The sequence below is a fragment of the Corvus kubaryi genome, unplaced genomic scaffold (genome assembly GCF_017639235.1).
Source record: "Corvus kubaryi isolate FWS band 111438036 unplaced genomic scaffold, C.kubaryi_AGA036_p1.0 69, whole genome shotgun sequence".
Classification (NCBI taxonomy): Eukaryota; Metazoa; Chordata; class Aves; order Passeriformes; family Corvidae; genus Corvus; species Corvus kubaryi.
Window position 1 is genome coordinate 9,097,225 of NW_024582057.1, and position 24,660 is coordinate 9,121,884.

Below are 24,660 nucleotides of genomic sequence, written 5' to 3' on the forward strand. Positions count from 1 at the left end.
CAGTGTCCCTCTAAGCCTCTATCTAATAGCAGTGTGATTACTGTCAGTTATTAATGTGGGACTGAGTCTGGGAGTGAATTAAGCATGCTATCACTGTTTTTTTTTTCTTCAAAGCTGACTTTCTTAATGATCATAGCAAGTAAGTGAGAGCATCTGAGTGGCAATGGAGCTGCAGTACAAGGCCTTCTAATTACAGCATTTCATCAAAGAAAAAGCAGAAGGAAAGAGGCAAAGGTTTCCAAACTGTCAGGACAGAGTGTTTGTGTGTATATGTGTGCATGTGTGTTTCTTTAAATTACCAAAACAAAAGAAAATAATTGTAACTGCAATTCCCATTCTTACACTGCCCAGGCTTAGGGCAGGATCACCATTTCCTCCCCTTGCAGTCATCCCATCAAAAACCCTCACTGAGAGGCATAAAGCATTTTATTGAATGCATGCACTCCCCAGGAAGTAGGATCCCTTTTGTGAAAACACACCATGCAAATGAGACCTGGGCTCCACTGAAGGCTGCTGTGGTCAGGATTTCAACCTCCACCTGACTGATCATTTCCATACTTTACCTCTTTGGCCACTGTATGCTGCAAGATGGTCTACAACAGGCACCAGCACCACAGTACATTAAAATTAATTTCACCCAAAGAATGAATGGCTCCATTTGTAGTGTATGTCAAATGTTAAGAGATCTGTTTCACAGCCCACAACTTACAACCACTTCAATTCAATGTGATCCTAAGAGGATCTATGCAGTTTGTAAGGCTACCTTCTCATTCTCCACTAACAACAGTTCCTAAGGTTCTCATTTCACTAACCTTTTAGTGTGCTGCTTTGGCAGACAATTACAAGCAGGAAGGGTGGGATGTACTTAATCTGAAGATCCCCAAGTCCAAATACCCTTGTAGCCAGAATATTTGTTCTAACTAATACCATCATCAAATATTCTCAAGATCTGCTCTTCTACAACACAGGTATAAATAACTTTGCTATTTTTGAGCATAACACCAAGGAAGCCAGGCAGGAAGCTCAGTAATAGCAATTATGATATCTTCACCACTCAGGAATATCTGTTGTCATTTGTAATTTCTACTGCTGAAGCCATCACTACTTAGCATCTTTTTCTAATGTTCCACTCATTAGCCAACACCCATAAATAGAGGTATTTATTTTTAATAGTGCTCCCTGGTAAAATTCCCTTATAAAATTCTGCAGTTTTCTACACTAACAGTCCCTAGTGCTTTGTTTTACAGAAGTGTTAGGATAGTGCTCTGGGCAATTACTCAATAGTATTGGAGTACAAGAGTTGTTAACCTATGGCTCTGGATCAGCAAAGCTATAAATATACCCTAACACGTTATTTAATTAAAAGAATGGTAAACTTCCAAACATCTGTGTTTCTTCAGATAACCTTCTACAAATGCATCCAAACTGGGACTTTAATGAAAACATCTATCAGGAGTAAAGAACCAAATAGAAATATTCACAACTGTTCCTAATTCTGTCAGGGGAAAAAAAGTTTCCTTCAATAAAAAGAACAAAAAATTGTTTTTCTTTCTATGTAGTAAACAGCAGGTTTTCTGTAGGTGCTTTCAGTCTACTCTGAAGCTGTGTGAAATACCTTGTCAAACAAATATGAGAAAGTACCAATTTGGCTGTGAAGTTCTGTCATTTTCTGTTATGTAATCTTGTCCCTGGCTAAGCACAAGAAACTGTACAAGATACAGACTTTGCAGCTCTTAAGAGAGTGTAAGAAACACTTTCCAAAAGGCACTGTTTGAGTTCTCATGAACCCCTTTTTCCCTTTTTTATGGCTCCTCAGCAACTCAACTGGTTGCAGACTGTAGAGCCGTCCCTCCAGCTGGTGTTTGCCTCATGACAGAGTTGCACATGGATTACAACTCCCAGCCGTCACTGAGCACTGTTTAAATGGGATTTAAACAGAGAAGAAAGAGAGAGAAAGCACATGTATACGCACGACACGTGCATTTCATCAAGAATGAACACCAAATCAAGTTCTGTTTCACTTACCAATATCTGGGAAAAAAAACCTGACAACAACCTACACCAAGAAGCTGGACTCTTTCCCTTCTTTTCGCCAGTAGAATATTTCCAGGCATGTGCCTTTTTTGTTTTTGCTCTGTGATTCTTGGAGATGTTTTTAAAAGGCGTCTCCTAGAATATAACCTGAAGTTCTGTTTCTGCAAAAAGATTGATAAGACACTTGCATGTTCAGCCAGCTGGGCAGCAAAAACTGAGAGCAGTACAGATGCTGGGCTGTAACAAAAGTGGGGAATTAGTGTTCTGGGACAAGAGTCTCATATTTCTTTTGAGAAAAAGAAAAAGCAATAAGTAAACCAGAATTATTTTAGCTCTGAAAAGATGTAACAGTAAAAATGCAATGTCTAAAATACATTTAAAAGGAGTGATAACAGACATTTGGGGGGAAAGAAGAAGGAAAATAGTGGAATGACTAATGACGCTATTGGAAAATGGTTCATTAGGCGATCAAAATGCAGAGAATTAAGTGTAAGGCTAGGGAGAGTAATAAAGTATGGAGACAATGTTTCTCAACAGAGAGGTATAAGTCACACAGTGCACCAGCACATACTGAAAAGAAAAAGGACAGGAGAAAAGGCTCAGCCCTGTGAAAATAGTGTACATTCTCCACATGACATTGCCATTAGCAGAAATAAGCTGATACCTCAGCCTTCACTCAAGTAGTTTGGTAATAATAAACTTCCCTTGTAAAGCCCATTTTCTTGTAGAAGTATAGGAACGCCACAGTTTAAATGAAAATGAGTTCCCAAGCACTCTGCACAAAACTTTCTGAGTCTAGCATCAGAAATCATATAAAACTCCCCAAGGATCACAGCAAATCAACGACAAACTGATTCTTAACACTGAATTTTCAATTTTTAGTAGAAAAACGACAGGATAGGTGTATTTGGATGTATTAGGTACTTGATGTACAAATTGGGGAATGAGAGGCTGGAGAGCAGCACCGTGGAAAAGGACCTGGGGGTTCTTCTGGCAAGCTGAACACGAGTCAGCAGTGTCCTGGCAGCCAGCAGGCCAGTGCTGTCCTGGGGAGCATCAGGCACAGCATCGCCAGCCAGGCAAGGGAGGGGATTGTCCCACTCTGCTCTGCACTGGGGCGGCCTCACCTCGAGTGCTGGGGGCAGTTTTGGGTGCCTCAATAGAAGAAAGACATTAAACTATTAGAGAGCATCCAAAGGAGATAACAAAGATGGTGAAGTGTCTGGAGAGGGAGCAGTATGAGGAGCAGCTGAGGTCACTTGGTCTGTTCAGCCTGGAGAAGAGAAGACTGAAGGGAGATCTTACTGCATTCTACAACTTCCCAGCATAGGAAAGTGGAGGGGCAGGCACTGATCTCTTCTCTGTGGTGACCAGTGACAGGAACTGAGGGAATGGCCTGAAGCTGTGTCAGGGGAGGTTTAGTTTGGCTATCAGGAAAAGGTTCTTCACTCAGAGGATGGTCAGGCACTGGAACAGGCTCCCCAGGGAAATGACCACAGCACCAAGCCTAACAGAGTTCAAAAAGTGTTTGGAAAACGCCCTCAGGCACATGGTGTGACTCTTGGGGTGTCCTGTGCAGGGCCAGGAGTTGGACTTTGATGATCCTTATGGGTCCCTCCCAATTCAGGATATTCTATGATTCTAGGCTATGATTCTAACTGCATCTTTTTGAAAGAGGAAAAAGCCAGGTACTATACAATCCATATAAGGGCTGGATGAAATCACATTTACTACCTACAATGTTTCCAGCATTTTGAATCTAAAATATGTCTTACTAAAGTGCACCACCAGAACCGTTCGTGAAGATACCTTGCAACTGCTGAAAATATGCACTGGTTTGAAATTTATAGTAACACAGTTACCAGTGTAACTTCTATGATACAGCCAACAAGCCAATACGTCACAACATTTTTTCCACATGAAGAATAAATTTGCAGAATCGGCTAATGAGCTGATAGTGGAGACTGGAGTGCCAGATATTCTCATTTTCTTTGGATCTTCCTTTAACTGCAGGAACATGAGAGCTTTATATTTAAAAAATGTGTCAGTACAACTATGTAAGTTTACAGTTGCAGACCATTAATTTGAAACGCTAATGCAAAGAAAGAAGTGCCTAAAATTTCAGAACAGACTTCCATTGATCCACCAAAGAGTGGAAAGTACTAATAAAAATACTGTAAAACATTTAAAGATGGTATCCAAAGAATTTCCAGCAAGAGGACGAGCTGCTTGGGTCTCAGTGAACTGAAAAGCTGTCTTGTTACCCAAACACCTATCTAGGCTTGGTATCCTTCCTTCAACTTTTGCATGCAGGTGAAAGTCAGCATTTATGGGGCAGAATCTTAAAAGATGTAAAAAATAGTTTCCCACACATGTTTATCTAAAATCTTTACAAAGATATAATGGTGATTATTATAGCCTGTTTCTGAAAATCTCTGCCATCACCCAGGATCTTCCTACTCTAGCTGTGCTGCAAATCAGAACCGAAAGAAATTTTCCTGCACAAAATATTCATAATCCAAGGCCATGCTGCACATTACTGAACCAGCTAACAACATGAAGTCATACTGCTACCATGAAAAACAGGCTTTTATATGAGCTAATTTACTCTGTTTCTGCTGCACTGAAGCGTTTCACACTGTTGCGACTCCATTTTTCTCCTTTGCTCAGCCTAAATCTTTAGATCAAGTTGCATTCCCATGCCCACAGTACAGGAAAGGGAGCACAAATAAGTAGAGACACAGTGCAAGAAGACAACAACAAACAACAGCCATCATCGAGATGCTCTAGAAGTTACAGCACATCACCACGAGTGTGCAGTGATTTTTGAAGGCAACGAGAGTTTTCAGGAGGGATCTGAGGGTACAGACAGGGGAATCTGCTTTCTTTGTAGCAGCATTCAGTGGGATGTTTTGTGGAGGGGGCAAAAAAGAAGCAACAAAACAGGATGCTTGTAAGCTCCCTCTTCACAAAGCACCACCTTTGTAGGCAAAATAAAAATTAATTTGGGGTATGTGAACAAACCAAAGCAAAACACTCTATGGGACATGAGGAAATGATTTTGTCAGCATGCCTGGAACTTGGTTTTGGAGGGAGTCATCCCTGTATCTATGCCTAAGGCCATGAGAATATTCAAAGGCACTTCATATTCAAAAACATGATACTCAATGGGATTATTTCAGTTCAGGTCCACATGAGGTCTATCAGGCTCAAGGCCCTACATATTCTATTCTTTTGAAGAAGCCTAAATTCGAAGCTGAAATATACTCGATTTGACACAAAAGCAACACAGGAAGAGCTTATCAAAAGAGGGTATTAGTCCTTTTCACAGTGCTAGGCTTAACTGTACAAAGTTTCTGGAAATGTTTAATAGAACAAAAGTATGTAAAAAAAAAAAGAAAAATTAAAAAGCTGCAGGCACAGCTGATGTAAATGTTTGAGTTGTCTTTTTTTTTTTTTAATAATAATTTTTATATTGCCTAAATCCCTAAAGTCAGAGTCTGGACTCTGTCTGGAGACTTCCCTAAAATCACTGCTTGTCAACACCCTTTTCACAGAAATGAGTCTGTTTACCTCCACCAGTGCATTGTCAAGTCATCCCTTCCCATTAGCATTACTGTTTAAATTAGTATCCTTACAGAAATGTCTAAACCTCCCTTCCCTTATTCAGGAATTTCTCTAATATCCAAAGTCCATGTTAAAATAATTTACATCAACAGAATGCTTTTCTTCAAGGTGCATTTCTACAGAGATCACTGTAATTGGTTAGATGGTACTTTTTATGAGAAGGCAAAAATATGGCAAGTTGACAGCAAAGAATAAAAGGGAAATGCAAAAAATTCTAATTGGATATTCCTTCACTTTGAACCCTGATACAAAATGAACATTTTCTTGTAGAGGAACTTGGTATAAAGTTCATTTCTCTGCCTTAAGAATCTCCTTATGGCTTTTGGAAGTGACACAAAGGTGTGATACATCTATTGGAGCACACCAATCTCCTGAACTGTCTTTAACAGGTTACACAGGAACCCTGAGACAGCCTTTACATCACCCAGTGTTTGAGGACACTCTAGAGGTTTTGAGGTTTTGCTCTGCAAACACTGTCTCTCTGAGTTCTTGGCAGGTAAAAAAGACATTGCGGGACGACACAGATTCTGCAGGTTTTACAGGAAAAAAGGTAGTCAGCAACAGGGGAAAAATTGGTATACAAACCAAGGAGGTATTCACATCTAATGCATTTAGTTCTTTCTGTCTCTAGCTGTCATTCATTGGCATTCCTTGGTTGGTGTGTGGAAAAAGAGTTATTGATTACATTCCCCTGACCACTTCAGCAGGCCCTTTCCTCTTTCTGTGATAAATAGGAGAATACTTGGTAGTCCCAGCCAAAAGCAACAATGACTCCAGCTACTTTGTCACATTTCTTAATGGTCCCTCCCAGCTCAAAGTCCTGGTAAGTCATAAGTTGTCTGCATGCCAGTGTACAAAATGCCCATTTGATGAACTCTGGTATATAATGCTGATCCTCACAAAACCCACAGCAAGTGCACAAGCTGTCACATACCTGCACGTACGTTTTTCACCCAGCAAGCATGGCCCTGAAACCTGCTTTCTCTGAAAGTATATCCCAGCTGAAGGGGCCGCTGGATGCAGATGTTTGCATCCATGGTATTCTCAGTCATAGCAAGTTATGTTATCAAGGGTATCAAAGATAATTGTCCAGGCATTACTCTGGAGTAGGAAATCCTTCACAAGGCCATATTTAAGATCTTAATGAAGTCAATCATTTTTTTTTCCTTTATTCCATTTAGCAGTTAAGCCAAAGTAGAATTAATTGTGGTTGCTAATACTAGAAGGCAAAATTAAGAATATTTCTTGTGAGCTTTCCAGCACACAAACTGCCTGTCATCCATCACCAACTCCCTTTGGCTGTTTTTCAAGTGCTCATAAGTTTTCCCTGCCGTGGATCTCTACTGTGGTGAAAAGGGCATCTTCCTGTGTTTTTGTTTTTACTCTTGTGTCCCCCTTCTCCTTGCATTTATTTATGCCACACAGCTATTGAATTATTATAGAGGTGGGTGGTTTACCTATAGGGCTAGTCACATTCTAGTCATGACAACTTCTTGTTTATAATACCTGAGCTATCTCACTCCTGGGATTTACTTCATCAGTCAAGATTAATTTTGGCCTTTATTTTAAGCCCGGAAGCCATCCAGAAGGCATGTAACAAATATGTAAAATACAAAGATAATAACAATAAGCACCTTGGGGAGGAGACAGAGAAAGGAAGGTCAGGAAAAATACCTAAATACTACCTTGGATATTCATCTGCAAGCCCTTTCAGCCAACTATGTGCAGGATAAAAGACTGTGGTAATTTTATAGGATTAGCCCTACAGAAGAATTGTTTTGAGTGAGGAGCAAATGTCACAATGCGTGATCAGTGGTGACACTGCAGTACAAGAAAAGGCCCCAGTAGGCTTCGTTTCACAGCTATGAAAACAGTGGACAGAGCAAACTTGGCCCTACCTGAGCTTTTCCTAAAACCTCACATTTCCTCTGGTTCCAATTTCACCTTCATAACCCACTTTTTAATCTCCACCAACACATGGAAACAGAAACTTGGATCAAGAGGAAAATGCTGCCAAAGATTAGTGGTTTGGAAATTTACAACTGTTATCTAAGGAAAAAGCTATAGTGGCAGCCAATTACTTTAGTCAGAAGTCTTTGTTATTGTAAAGAAGCTTCAATATATGGGTTTGCTTTCAAAATCAGAAGGTAAAAGTGTAGTATTCTATGGGTCAAACAGAATTAAAAATAAGCACAAAAGCAATTAAACTCCTAGTTACCCGGTCTGGAAATTTTTAAAACTAAGGTCTGCAACCACTAACTCGGTAACAGATGTAGTGAATTAAAAACATGAACTTGTCATAGATCACTGCAAAAAACCAGGCAGGTGTCCTATTTTAAACCATATTTTTTTGTTTTCATTATTGTTATTCCCCCTTTTCCTTTATGGCTAATCAATACAAAGCATGACTGCAAAGTAGTTCCTGTTCAGCAGTTTGGAAGAAGTAATAAAAAGTAAGAGTGCTTTCAAAAATTACAGACTGGTGCTCCAAAGAGAAAATCTGATTTAAAAACCCATTCCTGTTCAGCAGTTGAGTGGTCTGTTTTGAATTTCAATGGCTAGCTGTAGCACTGAGGTTTCTGTGTCATTGCACACAGAAAAGTTGACAAGGAATGGTGCTGTCTTACTCTACTCCTAACCACAACCTGGTAGATAAAGTCTGAAGTCACAAGGCAGCTGAGAGCTCTACGAAGACTATTAAAATGTACTGGCAAAGCTGGAAGGAAGAAATTCAAATGAGGCCAGGTTAGAGGTTTCAAAGGGATGAGTGACCCTGTTTCATGTTATGCCAGACAATGCTAATAGTTTAAACACTAGCTCTGTCAAACAAGAAATAGATGTATTATTGTCTGTGAATTATTAAAATTGACTTCACCTACTCACCTTTAGAATTTTCTGACTGAAAAAAAAGAAGAAATCAAGAAAGAAAAAGTCTCACAAGAGAGGCATGCACTCTTAATCTATTACTAATGTCTTCTTGAATCCTGTTAATATTTTTCATATTGTCTGCTTTGGTGAGCTCAGAGACTATATGTGAGGAATGAGCAAAAAATTCCAGCTGATCCTAGGCATAAAGCTCTTAATGTTTAAGTCTCTCCTGTCCTGCAGATAATTACTGTCTCCTCTTTCACCCATCCAGCTGGGACATCAGACAATTTGGGGAACATCCAAGATGGGCAAGAAGAACCATTTCCTGGTTCATGACAAATACTGTAGATGTTTATGACACAGAGATAATGATTCTCAGGTTTTATTCAGCAACAACAATTCTTCTTCCCCTCCCCGCACCCCCCCTCCCCCCCCCCAGTTTTAAAAAAGTTGTTTATATCTACAAGGCTCAATTTCCCCTGCTATTCAACCATACAAGGTCTTCTTGAACACCAGGGAAACATTAAGGATACTAAAAAATAATTAATAATGTAAAAGGTTTTTAAGTTCTGATATGGTCCGAATCACTGCTATGGTTTTTTTCTGGAATACAAATATGAGACAAGAAGGTATGGAAGGTGATCCTCAACATCACTCAACAAGCACTCCTCAACATCATCATCATCACAGGGTAGCAATAATAGCAAAGGTCCCACCTCTTCATGCCTCCATCATGAAGTTGTTAATTTACAAATGATGACTCTAAAAGTGATAGAGGGGAAAGGTGAAGATTTATTTTTTTAAACAACCACTTCCAAACTTTCACCTCCTTTCAACTATTTTCCCTCTTGAGAGAAATTGTAAATGGTGAAGGACAGGGATGGGTCTGAAGAAAAACTCCTTGTTGACATTTTGGCAGAGACAGAAGACCTCTAGGACTAAATTAAAATAAACTCTGACTCCCCTAGAAAAGTACCTTCCTCCCCCCCAAATCAGGATTTCCTTAGAAAAACTGAAGGGACAATTTTGATTTTTTTTAAGCAGAATATTTTTTGACTTTTTTTCCCCACAGGTGAAGTTAAAACATCCCACAGTTTCTAGGGGAATAAACTTCAGATAACTAAAGAAATAAAAGAAATTGATAGATGTCTACTGTCATTTTTGGACTGTGAAACACCTGAAAAATCATGAAATGAAAGCTTTTGGAGACAAAACCCCACACCCTCCTCCTTCCTAAGAACTTACTGTGCCTTTATGCATTTCTCCTAACCTGGTCCAAATGGCCCTTTCACGCTGCTCTGGACTGTCCCTCAGAGGGACAACTGCACTCATTCTCATATAAAATTGATAAATATATTGCAAGAGGGCATGGGATTTGAGAATCAGTAGCTTGAAGTACTATCTTTCAAGAAGAAAAATATTAGGTGCCATGGCATACCCAGGCTGGAGACACCTATTTCCGCAGCAAACCCCTGACTGGAGGACTCCATGCTGAAAAGGCCGATGGCAAGGCCTCTGCTGACCCAAACCCAGCAGAAACTACTTTTGCCAACTCTACAACCATCTCATGGCTTCTCAGATGAAACACATGAACACTCTGGGGCTGTCATTTTCCTTTGTACACCCACTCACTCATAAAATAAAATACAAACAGCTGAAGGCAAGCAAGCTCCGGCTAAGGCTGGAGAAATTAGAACTAAGCCTAGCCCTTAATTCCAGATTTTCTGAAGGAAACCTTACCTCTGTCTCATATCCTCTGCATTCAAAAGTCATTTTTATTTTTATATAAATCATGTCATTTACAGTTCTCTGCTGCCATTCTAAAACTGTTGCAAGGGTTGAATTGGCATGGCACACTCGAAAGAAAAGGTTACAACGACATGGGAAACACAGTCAAAATGAGAACAGTATTGTTAACATATTGCTTGACTTCTAAAAACCCATTGTAAAATAAAATAAACAGCATCTGAAAGTGAGACAGATCTTCAGACACGCTCCCACTTTTGAATGTGAACAGTAATCAGGTGTGTAAGTGACCTCAAGCACCTCTGACACTAAGGTCTTCAGAAAAGCCTAATGGGAACAGATTTGTGCTGCGCCACTCTGCCAGTCTCACTGGACACTCCAAAATGTGGTCTGTGGCACAGTTTGGCTCTTTTGAATGTCTGATCTCACACAGAAAATGGGGAATAGGCTGTAGGTGGTAGAGATTGCTGGCAGGAGGGAAAACCTAGCAGTTGTGACAAATGTGTCTTGGTGCTGCCTGAGCCTTCTGTCATGGCTTTTGCCTGCTCCAGGCTCTCTCCCACCCTCATGACTTCCCTTCAGAGGCTTTGCATTTCCCACCACATCTGCTGGAGTGTTTGTATGGGACAGGCATAGGATAGGCAGTGATAAGAAAACAAGGGATGGTCCAAATGAGGGTGAGACAACAGAGAGAGATAACAAGGGGGAGGAGGAGGCCAAATGGCAGGCCAAGAGAAGGGGGAAGCAAGGGGATAAGAGGTGAGATTAGAAGAGACTTTCTGTGCATGAATAAACATGAATAAGTTGAAGAGGTGGCAGTAAGACCCCCCACTGTCGGGAAGGCAGAGAAGAATTACGGGCTGGAGCAGTTGATTAAAACTACAAACTACATGAACTTGGTATAATTCCTTCTTGCCTACCTACTAAAAGCTACCCTAAAAGAACCTGACTAAAGAAAGTGTCTTGAGCTATTTCAGCATCTCTGCTCCCAGGCACTGTACAATGGAGCAGGCAAACAAGAATAATCAGCTGGCACCTCCTGAGCTCCCACAGTGTTTGGGCTGGCCTTCTCAGTTCCCATTACAGATAAATTGCTGTCCTTCATATTAAGATGCAGCAATGCACATAAGCACACTCTTAGCTACTCGTATGGAAACTGTCCCTATTAACTATTCATGCCCTTGAAGTGAAGCACTTGCTTGGATGCCTGGCTGAATCAGGTAGGGTCTAATTAAGGAGGTAGACAGCCTTCCATCCTCACTCACCTCTCCCTCAGCCTTAATCCTCCAGTCACCTAAGTTTAATTTAAAAATCTGTTTTCAGGAGTTGAGCAGAGATCTGTCACATCTAAGACTGCCACTAATTGCTATGTGTCAACAGCATTTAGAAAAATGAGCAATGAATCAAAACCACCAACCCTTCTGCCTGGATGACAGCTTTATCTTTACACACCAGCTTTTCAATGGAGTTGCAATCTCTTTACGCACCCAGATTGGAAAATTGCATTGCCCAAAATCAGTCAGAGATTTCTTCATCCAGTCTGAACATTTCCAAAGAAAAACTATTTGTCTTGTAAATGAACATATGGTGTAACACCAAGGTGCAAAAGCACTCCAACCTAGACCCCAGGTGGTAAGGACACCCTCTTCCTCTGGCCAGTCTTGTCAGATGGTTGTGGCATTACGGGATGGGAAAGAAGACACAGAGAGTCTCAGGAAGATCAGTGAAGATGCGAAGGTCACAGATGACACATCGCTGGTTTCAAAACCACAGGAATGACAGCAGGGAAAGAGGTGGTGAAGGAAGAAGGGGAACAGAGCCAGCCGTAGAAGTTGCCAGAGAAATGTTTTGTTGGAGGCACAGCAGAGGAGGAGCAGGATGACGCAAAGACAGTAACTGAGTAAAGCACAGTGGATGAGCAGTGGTGTCCAGAGGGATTCCTTTACTGGATGTGCTGGTCTAATACTGATGTAATGAGCTAATTATGAAGGAAAAAGCCAGAATTTGTGTGGGAGGGCTGGAGGGGCACTTGTTAGGTATCTGTTCCCACTAGAAAGGAGGTAAGCTGGGGCTCCTGCTATGAGTCTGTTAAGAGGATTAAATAAGACACAGAGCAAGACTGGACATGAGCCTGCTGAAGCTTCTCCGGTTTGGTGACCTATTGAGAGGAAAACTTGATAGCAATAATGATCTTCCTTTCTCCTAAGGAAGAACTAAGATGAACAAAATCAGGATAAGATTAAAAAAAATAGAAAGCTACCTGTGCAAGGACGGTTGCATCCCCAGGAATGACAGCAGAACACAATGCCATCAGGCTCTCCCCCAGCTTTGCTGCCACTTCATGATATCACTCGAGCTGTGCTGTCTGCTCTGCCATACACATGTTTGAGAGGCAGACACACAGTGGTACTATTTTTTTAAAAACCCTTTTTCACGTGCTTGTTGAGAAATATTTAGAATATGTTAAGTGCCTCTTAGATGCTATAGAGACAAGTTACTACTAATCATTATTTTACTTGGCTGAATTTGACATGTATATTTTCAGAGATACCTCTGAAATGCCTGATATGTAAGGCCTTAACTAAAACAAACAAACAATCTACTGCAGGTTTTACTAGCAGGAGGGACAAATAAAAGGAAGAGGATGGCAAAGCAATGCAGAGATAATGTTGAGATTAAAGTAAGGAAAATATAAACATTTCGGCTGAGACAGAAGCAAAGTCAGCTTGGAGAAGAATTAAGGACAGCAGAGGCAATAGTTTTCAGATGTTGACATACATTTTCAGAAGGAAAGAAAACAGATAAGAGAAGACTGTCGGTTTTATGACAATTCACAACTTCATTACCTGACTGCTAGAGGAAAACAGACAGGAAAATCATCTGAAGATTATTCTTCCTTGAATGTTCCCATTTCATTTTCTTGAGTATTAATAAAGGCCATATATTGACATTGATGAGCAAAAAGATCCTTGAGGAAGGGAAGCACGTGTTTCCTCATGCAGATATTGGAACAGTTTACAGTCACAGGCAGCTCTGAACTTAAGAGTAGGAAATGAAGCTTGTATGAAAACTAAAGTGGAAGTGTGGGGCATTTAGGGGTTTGTGATCATGGTTTCATTAGACTCTAAATGCTCTTAAGGGCAGGAACACTTAGAGGAGTTCAGAAATGTTTTTGACTTGAAGAAAGCTGACTTTGGGAGAATGTGATATGCCCCAAGGAATTTTTACTGGAATCCTATGAAACATGGGAAACACAGAGCTGAATTTTTAAAAAAACATCTGAAGGAACTGAAATTTAAAGCCATCCTGCTTAATTCTAAGGAGGAAAAAGGGTAACTGAGGCCAAACACAGTTAAGCAAAAATGCAAAATTTAGTATAAGTGACACACATAAGACTTGAGAAATCACATATATATGTATATATATATCTTTCATTTATATCAGTGCTAGAAAGAATTGGGAGAAAAATGCTTAATTGCTTAAGTCATATAACAAAAGGAAGAAGTTAGCATGCCCTTTTTCCTTTGAAGAAGAATAATAAGAGGCCAGATGACTACTTAAATATTAGCATCACATTGTGACAGTTTCCAGGCTTGCTTAAAAGAAGGAAATTTGCATTGATGATGTAAGTACATCCTCAGTTACAGCCATGCCAGCCCATAACAAATCTGATGCATGGATACAACCTGCAGTTCCTATGCTAGGCAAGCTGTAGGACAACTGCAGAAACAGGTGGGAGGAAAGGGGAGGAATTGCCCGTAACACATGCAGAACATTAGATTCGGAGAAAAAACAACATTTACATATGGTTGGGAGGCTTCTTTTATTTTCCCCTTTCAAAAAGTGATGTAAACTCCTAACTGAGAGATATATACATCTAAGTTCTGTGATGACACAACAGACCAGTGAGAGCTGGAGTTGATCTTCATTGTTGCAGGAAAAGGCAATGAAATGAAGCAAGCTCCTAAAAAACTGTTAGCTTAATATCTGCCATGCAAAAATAATAGAAGCACTTTTACTCAAACACCTTAATGTGCAAAATTTAATTAGAAGCAATTGTGCAATTCTTGGGGGAAAATTCATGCATACAAATTAAAAGTAATTGTCCTGCTGAAAGATAAGAAAATTAAAGACAGACCCTAACTCTGTAAAAGTTACCCAACTTCAAGGGTTGAGAGACCTGGTGCCTACGACATTATGTGCTGCAGGACTGCTTGTTTCCAACTCACTGAGGCAGCCCATTGAACTTCAGTTTTGACTTTTGAAAGAAATTTAAAATTATTTTAACATTATTTTTGTGAATGCCAAATAGGTTATTTAAATCCAAGTATAAACTAAGTTGCCCACCTACAACGTGAACATTCTGATTGTAAGTAGAAAAGACTAGTGAGGTAATTTCTGAAGTACCTACATTTCACTGGTGAGTAAATCTTAGTGGAAACTGATCTTTGCACACCTAGAGCAGAAGATGAATGTAAAGCATGACTTTTCTAGCCATGTGCTTTAAAAGCTTGTAAAAAAAGCTTTATTGTAAAATAAGTGAAAGCACCTTTCATAGTATATCCTCCAGTATAGAAAGCAAACCTGCCATGAAGCTCCTGTGAAAATTGTTCATTTTAAGAAAAGCAGAAGCAAAAATTTTTCCCCAATCCTTACAGCAGGTTAGCCTCCAAAAACATTTTTAAAAGGGTCAGAAAATATACTGACAGGAATTTGACAAAAACTGAAAGAAATGATACTGATAGGTTTGCATTTGGCAAGACATGAGGAAGGAAGGAGAGAGACAGGCATTAGAAGCATTAGCAGGAACAATTCCCAAGGCCAGTAAATATCAAGGGGCCCCACAGCAGTCAAAAGAAGAGTGAAAAGATTTAGAGCCAAGGCATTCAAAGGGTCTACTTAGTTTGACCAGAAGACTGTCTCACATTTCAAGGTTTCTTCTTCAGTACAGCTAAGCTTTTCAATGGGAGGCCTTGACCCCAGGGATCACTAACTGAAGAAAACAAATGTGTTTTCAAATAAATGTATTGGCACTGTCAGAACTGACAGTACACAAGATTAAATTATGTTTATTTTCAATTTCCAGAATACCATGTTAAATTTTAGAAAGACAGACAGAAATGTTTCTAAATAAGACATGAGAATCTGAGCATCAGATTTTCTGTGTCAGCTGTGATTCAACAGCAGAATTCCTGTTAAATGATCTGGCTAAGATCCCTCCCAAAATGTCAACCTCAGGCTTTCTTGCTTTCAGCAGTATGGTACAAGTGGCAGGAGGGGACAGGTGCCATGAGTCCATTTTAGTTATTTCATTGCTTTTCCTTGCTTTCTTGTGACAGATTGGTTTTCGGTCTAGTATTTTGAATTGCACAGATGTGATTCCCTGAATGAAACAAACAGTAGTTTGCCTGCCTTCGACAAGGAATGGAAAACAAATCAGAATTTAAAAAGAAGGAGGAAGTGATTCTGGGTATCCATTCTGAGACGATCGAAAAAGGAAACTGATTGCAAAAAAAGAATATCACATCTCTTCATAGAGGAGTTGCCTCACAGTTCCTCTGCATGCTCCTTAAGACAAAGGTACTTCATTTTGTGCTTCTACCTTGATCATGCTTGAGCAGCTTCACAGCCTTCCTGGGTTCCACAGGAACCAAGTCGGGACTGTATTAAAAGCAAGGCAGGATGGGGGTACTGGAATACAGAGATGGAGAAGGTGGCCTATGACAAACCAGATAATTTCAGATAAGCATCAGACTTCTAATGTGTTTATTTCAAGGCCACATTCCACTCTGTAGTTGAATACCTCCCTATTCTTGTGTATGGACCCACTAGAAATTACAAGTATTCCTGAGGGATGTGTGCTTATGCACTGTCCCAAAACAGTATGTATAATGAACTGAATTTAAAATCCAGAGACCATGTTCCCAAAAGGAGACCAAAAGGGACAGAGACGAAGAAGACCATGGGCAGCACCATTTCAGCAGAATATGTCTGAGCACATGAATAGTGTAAAACTACAGCAAGGACTTCCAAAGAGCTACACACTAGCTATGAATTTTGAGGAGTGAATACGTACTTGTTAGTAAGAGGTATGACAAAGCAGGAAAGTGGGTCTCACAAAGCACAGACTTGTTGGGTCAAGTGTCCTTTTCCTGTTTGGCAAGTCCTTTTGTCTCTGTCCTCCTTATCACCCTGACACCTTACCACAGCACAGAATGACAGACAGCTCTTAATGACTTCCTAGCATTTGATTCCAATGCACAGGTCCAGCCTTTTTAACGTAACATGAAAGTCTCTATTCCCCTCGGAATTTCAGTTTTAGAATCCATGCCCACTTCCACACATGCAGCCCCCCACTCCCGCCCTGCAATCTGTGTCAACAACACAAAGGTGCTCTTGTCACCCCCTTGCTTGAATCAGACATCTCTTCTGAATGGACACACTGACAGATGATGCTGTGTCAGCAGCCAGTGGGGCTCCTATCACTTTCCCCAGGAGAGGAGGAATCCTCTCCTGGGTACACCCACTCCCACGTAGCACAACTGGGGCTACTGTTCCCTGTGTCCAGAAACCAGGCTTCATCCTGCACCATCTCAGTGCATTGCCACCATCCTGCCTGACCTGGAAATACTGTTGGTTTTTTCCCCTCTCCTAGAATTCGCGTTAGGTGATTGGAGCACAGTAGTGATTTGGTCCTGCCAGCAGCACGTGCTGGTTTAGCACCCCTGGTAGATTTCACTGAGGCATTCCTGGGAGTAAAGATGTGTCCTGCAAATGAGCATTTGCTGAGTGGGACCCTGCAAAGCACACAAGCACATCTAAACCAGCATTTTGCAGCACCCACAGTTACAGAGATGTAAGCTGGACAGGGGATACTCAGTGGCTGGAGATGAAATACTACCGTGAAACACAGAAGGTGGTACTTTATAATCAAGCCCATCAGTGCCTACCTTCTGCTTTCCCTACTTGCAGCTGGAGAAGAGATGACCATATTCCCATTCACAACGAGCTGTTTTATGCTTTGTTTTGTTTCCCATATGATGTTTTAGCCCCCCCAGCACCGCCTCTCCCACTCAGGGAGGGTGACCAAAGTGGAGCAGTGTCTCCGTGAGAGGGCCACCCGCTCCTCCCGCCTGCTGCTTGTTTCTTCCCAGGTAGCTGGCTGTGAGGGGCCAACAAGCAGGCTAATTTAGAGGTCTAAAAGCTGGCAGCGGGAGTGCAATTAAGCCGTTTTCACAGACTGCTGGCCAAATGCAGCAATTTATTGGCTGAGTGATTGGATTATTCATTTGCAAAGCTAAGAGAGGGCATTTTCTTACCACTTCAGTTGGCCTGTAGTACTTGTGATTGACTGTCACATGAATCTTGCCAGTCTCTTTGCATCGTCCCACTTCATTTTCATTCTTCCCTTCCCACCTGTAAAGAAGATAAACATTTAATCAACCCATAATTACTTTAGTGCTCTGATCTTACCAACATTTGGCCTGCTTTCATTTACTTGAGGCTGGTGTCAATTCTCCCTGCAGGACAGTATAAACTCATTAGCTAAAGGAACAAAGGGAGAGTTTAGACTTGAATGGAGTAACAATGGCTTTTGAAGTCTCTTTGTTTTGGTTTTTGATTCAGTGGAAGGTCTAAAATACAGGACTTCCAAATTAAACACACAATGCTAAGGGAAAATAAAATGCCCTGATTTCAGAATGTCTCATGTATCTGCAAATAAATATGACAGTGAGGATTTTCATTTGTGGATTGGTTCAAAGCTGTTTTCTTAAAATATTTTTAATTCTTGTATTTTGGCCAATACTTTCAGGAACTCTTTAATCTGTTAATTTTATAAACGTGAAGGTCTGTTCGAATAGCATTAAGCTGCATAATTTAATTTGTGCTTAACTAGAAAAAAACAAAACAAAAACAGTTCTTTGGGTTTTCGCTCCTACCTTGACATGGCACTCCACATATATGTAAACTCTACTTACTACCTGTGAGCTGAAAGCCAGCTCCCTTCATCCAAATCAGTTTCATATGTGTTGAACAGCCTGCAATTTTCTGTAATTTATGTGATCTGGTTGCATTGTGAACTATTTACCTAGAGACTGTCCTGGTTTCAGGAGCAGCAGAAGAGGAATGGTTTGGTGGGTGACCAGCTCTGCCTTCGGGGAGGTCAGGCTGAAGCTTGGAGGCCTGGGCAATGCTCCCACTCAAAAGAAATGTTTCAGATGATACATGTAGGAACGTACATCGATGCATCAAACTTCATCCATTGAATATACAAAATCCAGAGTTATGATTGAAATTCTATCCTCTCTTTGCTTTTGCTTTTAAGTATATACCATGGGGCTCTGAACCAGCTTGGCTTAAAAATGTGATGATGAAATCCACTCGCTTTTTTTTTTTTAATGTTTAAGTAAAATCTATATAAATTAAGTCAGCACTGTGATTTACACTCTTTAGCCTCAGTCATCAGCAAGGAAAGAAAAGCATCCCTTGCCTCCCACTTACTAATTTTTCTGCCAGCTCTTGGGATTTTGTCACCGATATGATTTCTCCTTGCTCCCCTGCTCCCTCAAGCTCTAGAAGAATTTGATTCTTTGACAATCTCGCCTTCATTTTCAAGTTTCTAGCCCTGAGGGCTAAGGAGAAAAGTCTGAAAATGTGACCTTTGTGTACCCATGCAGGTTTAAACACTGAAAGGCAGAAGGAAATACCAAATATGCATTATTGCAAGTTTTTAAATCTCACAAATTTTTAAGCACAACTCATGATTCTTCAAGGACTAGCAAAGACTGTAGGATGCTTGATACTGGGAACATTTCACATGGAAATAATTTCCTACAGATAATAGTGACAGTGAAGTCAGCTGTTAATGGGCATGCCATGATGCTAAAGATGATTTATAATTTAAATTTTCTTTCTTTCTTTTTTTGCAATTGCTCTGTTGTGAGCTTGAACAGCAAAGTTTTCATTCAGAAGCCAAAAATAACATTAGTCCCCCCCTTTAAAGGGCAGAGGGTAAAAATGTGCAGGACTCAAATGAGCTTAATAGAAAACTAACCGTCACCAGTAAAACAACAGGAAGGGCTTAGATCAGGAGACGTCAGTTGTTGTTGGAGGTCACTGAGCAGAGAACCCCATTTAACACCCAACAGGCTCCAGAAGGCTCAGCCGAGCCAGTAAAGACTCACTTAATGTCGCTATCAAAGTTATATAACAATAGAAATAGCTTAAGAAGAAATCTCCACCCATTTTGTTCAGCCCAGTAATGTGAAAAGTTCACAAGGAGGGGAAAAAAAAAAAAAGTACTTCTCATTGTGAACAAAGTAACATTTGATAGCTGCACTTCTAATTACTCCTGGCACCTCGATGCTCACAGCTGGGATCATCATACCGCTGAGAAAAGGGACTGTGCGGGGGCCAGCCTGACACCAGGACCAAGACATCCATTTTGCCAACCAACTCCCCCTCCCCTCTCCCTCAAACCACAAGGCAGGAGAAAAAAATCCACCAAAACCATAGTCAAATTGCAGTCAGAATTGTTAACTGGAAAATGTCATGACAAATTATCCTGAAGCACAAGCATGGTGGAAGGGGCACGGGGAACCCTCATGTTGCGCTGTGGTTTCAGCCAGCTCCAGCCACTAAGACTACCCAGCTTCCTGCTCCTCAGGGCAGATGCCCACCTAGACAAGAAAACAGCCTTGTGTAATTTGGGGGAGACACAAAGGACCCCTGGCTGAAGAAAGTCTAGCTCATCAGGACTGGGCTAAATTTACAGAGGACGGGGAGTGGATGTCCCCAAGCCCAGAAGGTGTCAAAGCCCAGAGCTCCCATGCAGGTACCTGCTGGCCTAGTGCAGGCTGCGCACAAAACGCTGCTCCTCGAGCCTGCAGACAACGAGCCTCGGCAGCAAGGCCACTGCCTGCCCCACATTGTGCAGCTTCACCCTCCTACCGAAGCAAAGGATGTGTATGCTGTCACAGCTGATGGCATCAGCCGTGTTCTGCACCTGGAGAAGAATGGGTGACACCACGGAACTGCTCCGGACAGAGCAGGTTTGATGCCCTTTGCATCTACACTTCCATGTCGAGAGCCTCACTGCTGGAGATGGGAGCTTTGGGATTGCTCAGGACAACAGTCAGTTGTCAGCTCTGGTGGATTCCATTGCTATCAATGACCTCACAATTTTCCATAAAACTAAGATTCAAATGCATGAGAAAGTTTACTTGCTTGTAAAGTTCTTCAGATCAGAAGCTTTTAAACTCTGGATTTACAGCAGGATGGACTGCGTTTAATTTAAGGCTAATTTCGTATCTGGAGATCACTATTGTTACAATACTTATTATCAGTGTTGATGAATGCTCCTTTGGCTTTTTTATCTTTGGAGGTTCCAATTATTTTTCATTTCCTATAACTATTCAGTAAGAGAGCAAGCTTCAAGCAATGAAAACTTCCACAGGTATAGAGGATTTAATGAGGATGACAAGCTGGGGTACCCATCTGGTAGGGCGTGAGTTGGGCAGGGAAGGAAACGGGGGAGCCAGGATAATTGAGGAAGGGTGGGAATAGCACTGCCATGGACCAAATGGTCTGGCTGTAATTGAGGAGCAAACAAGTCAAAGTACATTTATTTTTGAGGTGGTTAAGAAATCAAATAAATATGATATTTTTCACAGAAGCACAGATAAACTGAACAAGTATATGCATCTCACCTCCTTGCTTGATCTTTACATAGAAACACAACCCATAAACATTAAAAAAAAACAATTCAAAACCACTAGAAGCTACAGCTGCCCATCTTCTTTATCAAAAATAAAACTATCAAGTACACCTTTATAATGAAATAAAAGCAAATAGAAAATATTTTCACATTTGAAAATGAACAATAAATTAAATAAAAATAAAATTGTATGAAGATTTTGCTTTTCCTCCACAGGTAATATGACATAGAGTTTGTGTAGATTTCTCAGATCTGTGGCCTGATTTCTGCTACACACAAAATTAAGCCAAAGCACTTCATTCTGTCCTGGCACTTTATAAACAGCAAAACTGACACCATGTAACAGACCATTAATATCTTTTGCAACTAATATTTTGTAGGGAAACTTTAAATACGACTCTTCATATGTTCCTTTGCCACCAACTCAACCACAAGCTTGCCAGCAGCTCTGATACATCAAAGCAATCATAGATACAGGGATTGCTTACCCATGACCTTGTGCTTAAATCAAAAACATGCTACCATAAATGAATGTATTATTTTTTTTTCAAAAGCTCTGATGAATCAGGTTTACAGTGGGTTTTTTTTGTCATTACTCAAATAGTCGAAGCATTGTCAAGCTCAGATTTAAAAAATTTAATTGTGACTCCATATTACAAGACAATAAAAAGAATACTTGCTAGTCTCCCTATTTTTTGTTTATTTTTTTTCCTTCTTCTTTGCAGTTCCTTGGAAAGCTTTTGAAGATCTATCCCTTTGCTCCAATTTGTGAAAGCTGGTGCTGGGAAGAAAATGTTTTCTCAAAGAATACTAATGCTCCTATGAAAATCAAAGCATTATGGAAAGAAAAGTTTCAGTTTCGGGGAAGTTCCATTAGTATCACCTGATACATAATTATATTAATAATACCTAAAAGAGAGGCTTTTACATTTTCAGAATGGATTTTTTTTTCTTTCAGAGTGGCTTAACAAATTCTACATAATTTATTCTTTCTTTAAGTGGAGGTTAGGAAAAAACAAAAGAAGTCCAGCTGGCCTGAAATCAGGTATTTTTCCAAATTGCAATTGTGAAAAATATTTTAATTTAATTTCAGGGGTTCAAAATATGGAATTTCCCATGAAACACCATATTTCATTCTAACCCAGTTGTTCTATAGGAGAAACTCTCATACCTCTTATGTATGCAATCAGATAATTAGATTATTACAGTCTTCAAGCCTTAATTTCAATTCTGAAACAGTTATTGGGTCTGCCTGCAGATAAAACCTTGTACAATAAGAAAGTAATGAAAGCCAGCTCAGCTGAAAGAATTAATTCTCCAGTTGAGGTGGGTTAAATGCCTCTAAAATATATACTCTATTTTGAGAATGGTGATTTTTGAGAATGGTGATTTTTGAGAATGGTGATAAAACTGATGGAGTCCTAAGTGAGGATCGCTTGTGTGGGTTCACCCAGGCCACTGACATGGCTGGGCTCCTTTCAACTACCTCTCTTCAAAATGCCTCCAGTTGCTGTATGAGATTCTGTTCCCTTCCTCTTCATCTTCTCATTTTCTTTTCTCATTTAAATACAACACATATCTCTGGCCAGCCAGCAATTTTTGGTGGGCAAAAGCCAGATCTGGAAATAGCAGCTGTTTAGCTGATGACTACTGATGTCTCCTCCTCCATGTCCCCACATGCTTTCCATTCCTACAGCAATCCTTCAAATCTCATGTGTTTCTGTAACTCAGCCTTCCATTTTAAGATAGAAAGAAAAAAACAAACAAACAAAAAAACCCCAACAAACAAACCAGAAAAACTCTTCTCCCTCGGTTCAATCTCAGTTCAACCTTCCCTGTCACTGAAGAGACCACAGTAATTCACCTCAGAAGACCTTATAGATTATCTGCAAACTTCTCTGGTTTAGGCTGATCTTTTATAAGACCAGCTAGCATGTTAGTTAAGATAAAATTTGTATGTAGAACCAAATGACTAAAGTAAAATATTCATTTTTTCTGAATTACTTCTATTCCTGGAAGCAATGAATATTTCTGTAACAAATGTGCATGCATTTTTATATTAATAAAAGCCACAATAAATCTTTCTGCAGCTTGAACAGGTTTTTTTTTCTTTTCTATTTTTTTTTTTTTTTTTTTTTTTTTTTTTTAGTTTCCACATTTGCAGACAGCATTCTTTGTCGCAGTCTGCAAAGAACTCTGAGTGCTGTAGTGGTTTCAGGCTATCTTTGCAATCCTGTTCTAATTTAATAAGATTAATGGCAGAAAATTAGTCAAGACAAGCGTTTGCCTGTTTCGTTTACCCTGCTGTAGTTCAAATTATAGGCGGGAAGTGTTTCCCCCAAGTACTACTTAATTAGTAATAAGTAGAAGGGAAAGTAAACGAAAAAAATGTAATCCTTACAGGGGAAAAATATTTGTAGCTCTGAGGCTTTCCTGTTAGTACAAAGGACTGAATTTGAATGATTCAGAGGACTATATAAATATAATTTGAAATTTGTCCCTTGAAAAAGAAATGTAAGAGGAAAAAAGCCACACAAGGTAGATAAATTTCTATGAACACTTTACAGTCCATTTCAGAGAGAGAATCAGTCTCATTGCAGCTGTACATTTCATTAGTTACAAAAATGTAGTAAAATTTCTCTCTCTCTTATTTTGGCTAGAAGACATAGTCCTGACATGTGCTAATGACTGGTTAGGACAAAATATTATGTTATGTTCTTGGAAAGACTTTTTAGGCTGTCCTGGATTTTCAGCTGTACAAGTTAATGTGAATTGTGAGGAAGACAAAAAAACCTAAAAAAATAAAATTAATATTTTGAGTTGGTTGATGAGGCAGCCAGGATTGCTCTTCTTCCTGTTCTCTACTGCAATATCATGATGTGACAGCTAAGATTTTACATTTGCAACTTTTTCTGACAAAGCCCAAAGTGGGGATGGTTAAGAGCCCCTGCACATGTGCCCAGTGTTCTCAGATGTGGTATGAGCTCTGCCAACTTCTGTTTGCCATGACATCTATCCTAGACATTTACTCCACCATTTCACCAACTTTGAAAGGCAGATTGTACAGCAGCACCGGGAAGCTGTGCCATCCCTTTTAGCAGTGGAAAAGGCTGGAAATCTCCCAGATAAGTTTTTGAGGTTGAAAAATTTCATAATACCTGCAATCCTGCAAAAACCCCCCAGAAACATCAGATAACCAAACTTTGAGGAACAGTAATAGGAAGAAAGCAGCCATCCTTGTGGGAACTCGTTTAGCAACTGCACTCTGGTGCACCAGCTCTGAGGTGCCTCATAAACTGTAAAGTAACAGATCAACGGGACTCCCCAGTGGGGTCTCACAATGATAAAAGGGAGGATTTTTCTGCCAGGCTACTCCTTGAAGAAGATATATTCAGACTGAAGGAGGTGGGAGTAGAAAGTCATTGGGGCTTTCAAGGAAAGCCAGAGGTTACCAGACGGCTGGCTAAGGAGAGTGTGTGTGTGCTGCAAAAGCATGGGTCAGGCTGACACCTGGAAAAATTATGGAGGTTCTTAACAAAACTTCCCAAATCCTGAGAAATATTTTACAGCTAGTGCAATTTGAAAGATGAGCAATGGCTACAGGATGAGTAGTGGGTATGCTGTAATGTTATTCTCACCTTGGGAGCAGGGGGAAAGAATGGTTGGCT

The 24,660-nt window shown here is 40.2% G+C and overlaps 1 protein-coding gene across 2 annotated transcripts in view; it reads right to left on the reverse strand.

The window, feature by feature from the left end:
- The window catches only part of GMDS (GDP-mannose 4,6-dehydratase), a 412,680-nt gene that overhangs the window by 56,580 nt on the left and 331,440 nt on the right, over positions 1-24,660 (reverse strand). For both annotated transcript variants that reach the window (XM_042049040.1, XM_042049039.1), the window contains exon 9: positions 17,595-17,691. In XM_042049040.1, the coding sequence (XP_041904974.1) occupies positions 17,595-17,691 (97 nt within the window). The remainder of the gene's footprint in view (positions 1-17,594; positions 17,692-24,660) is intronic.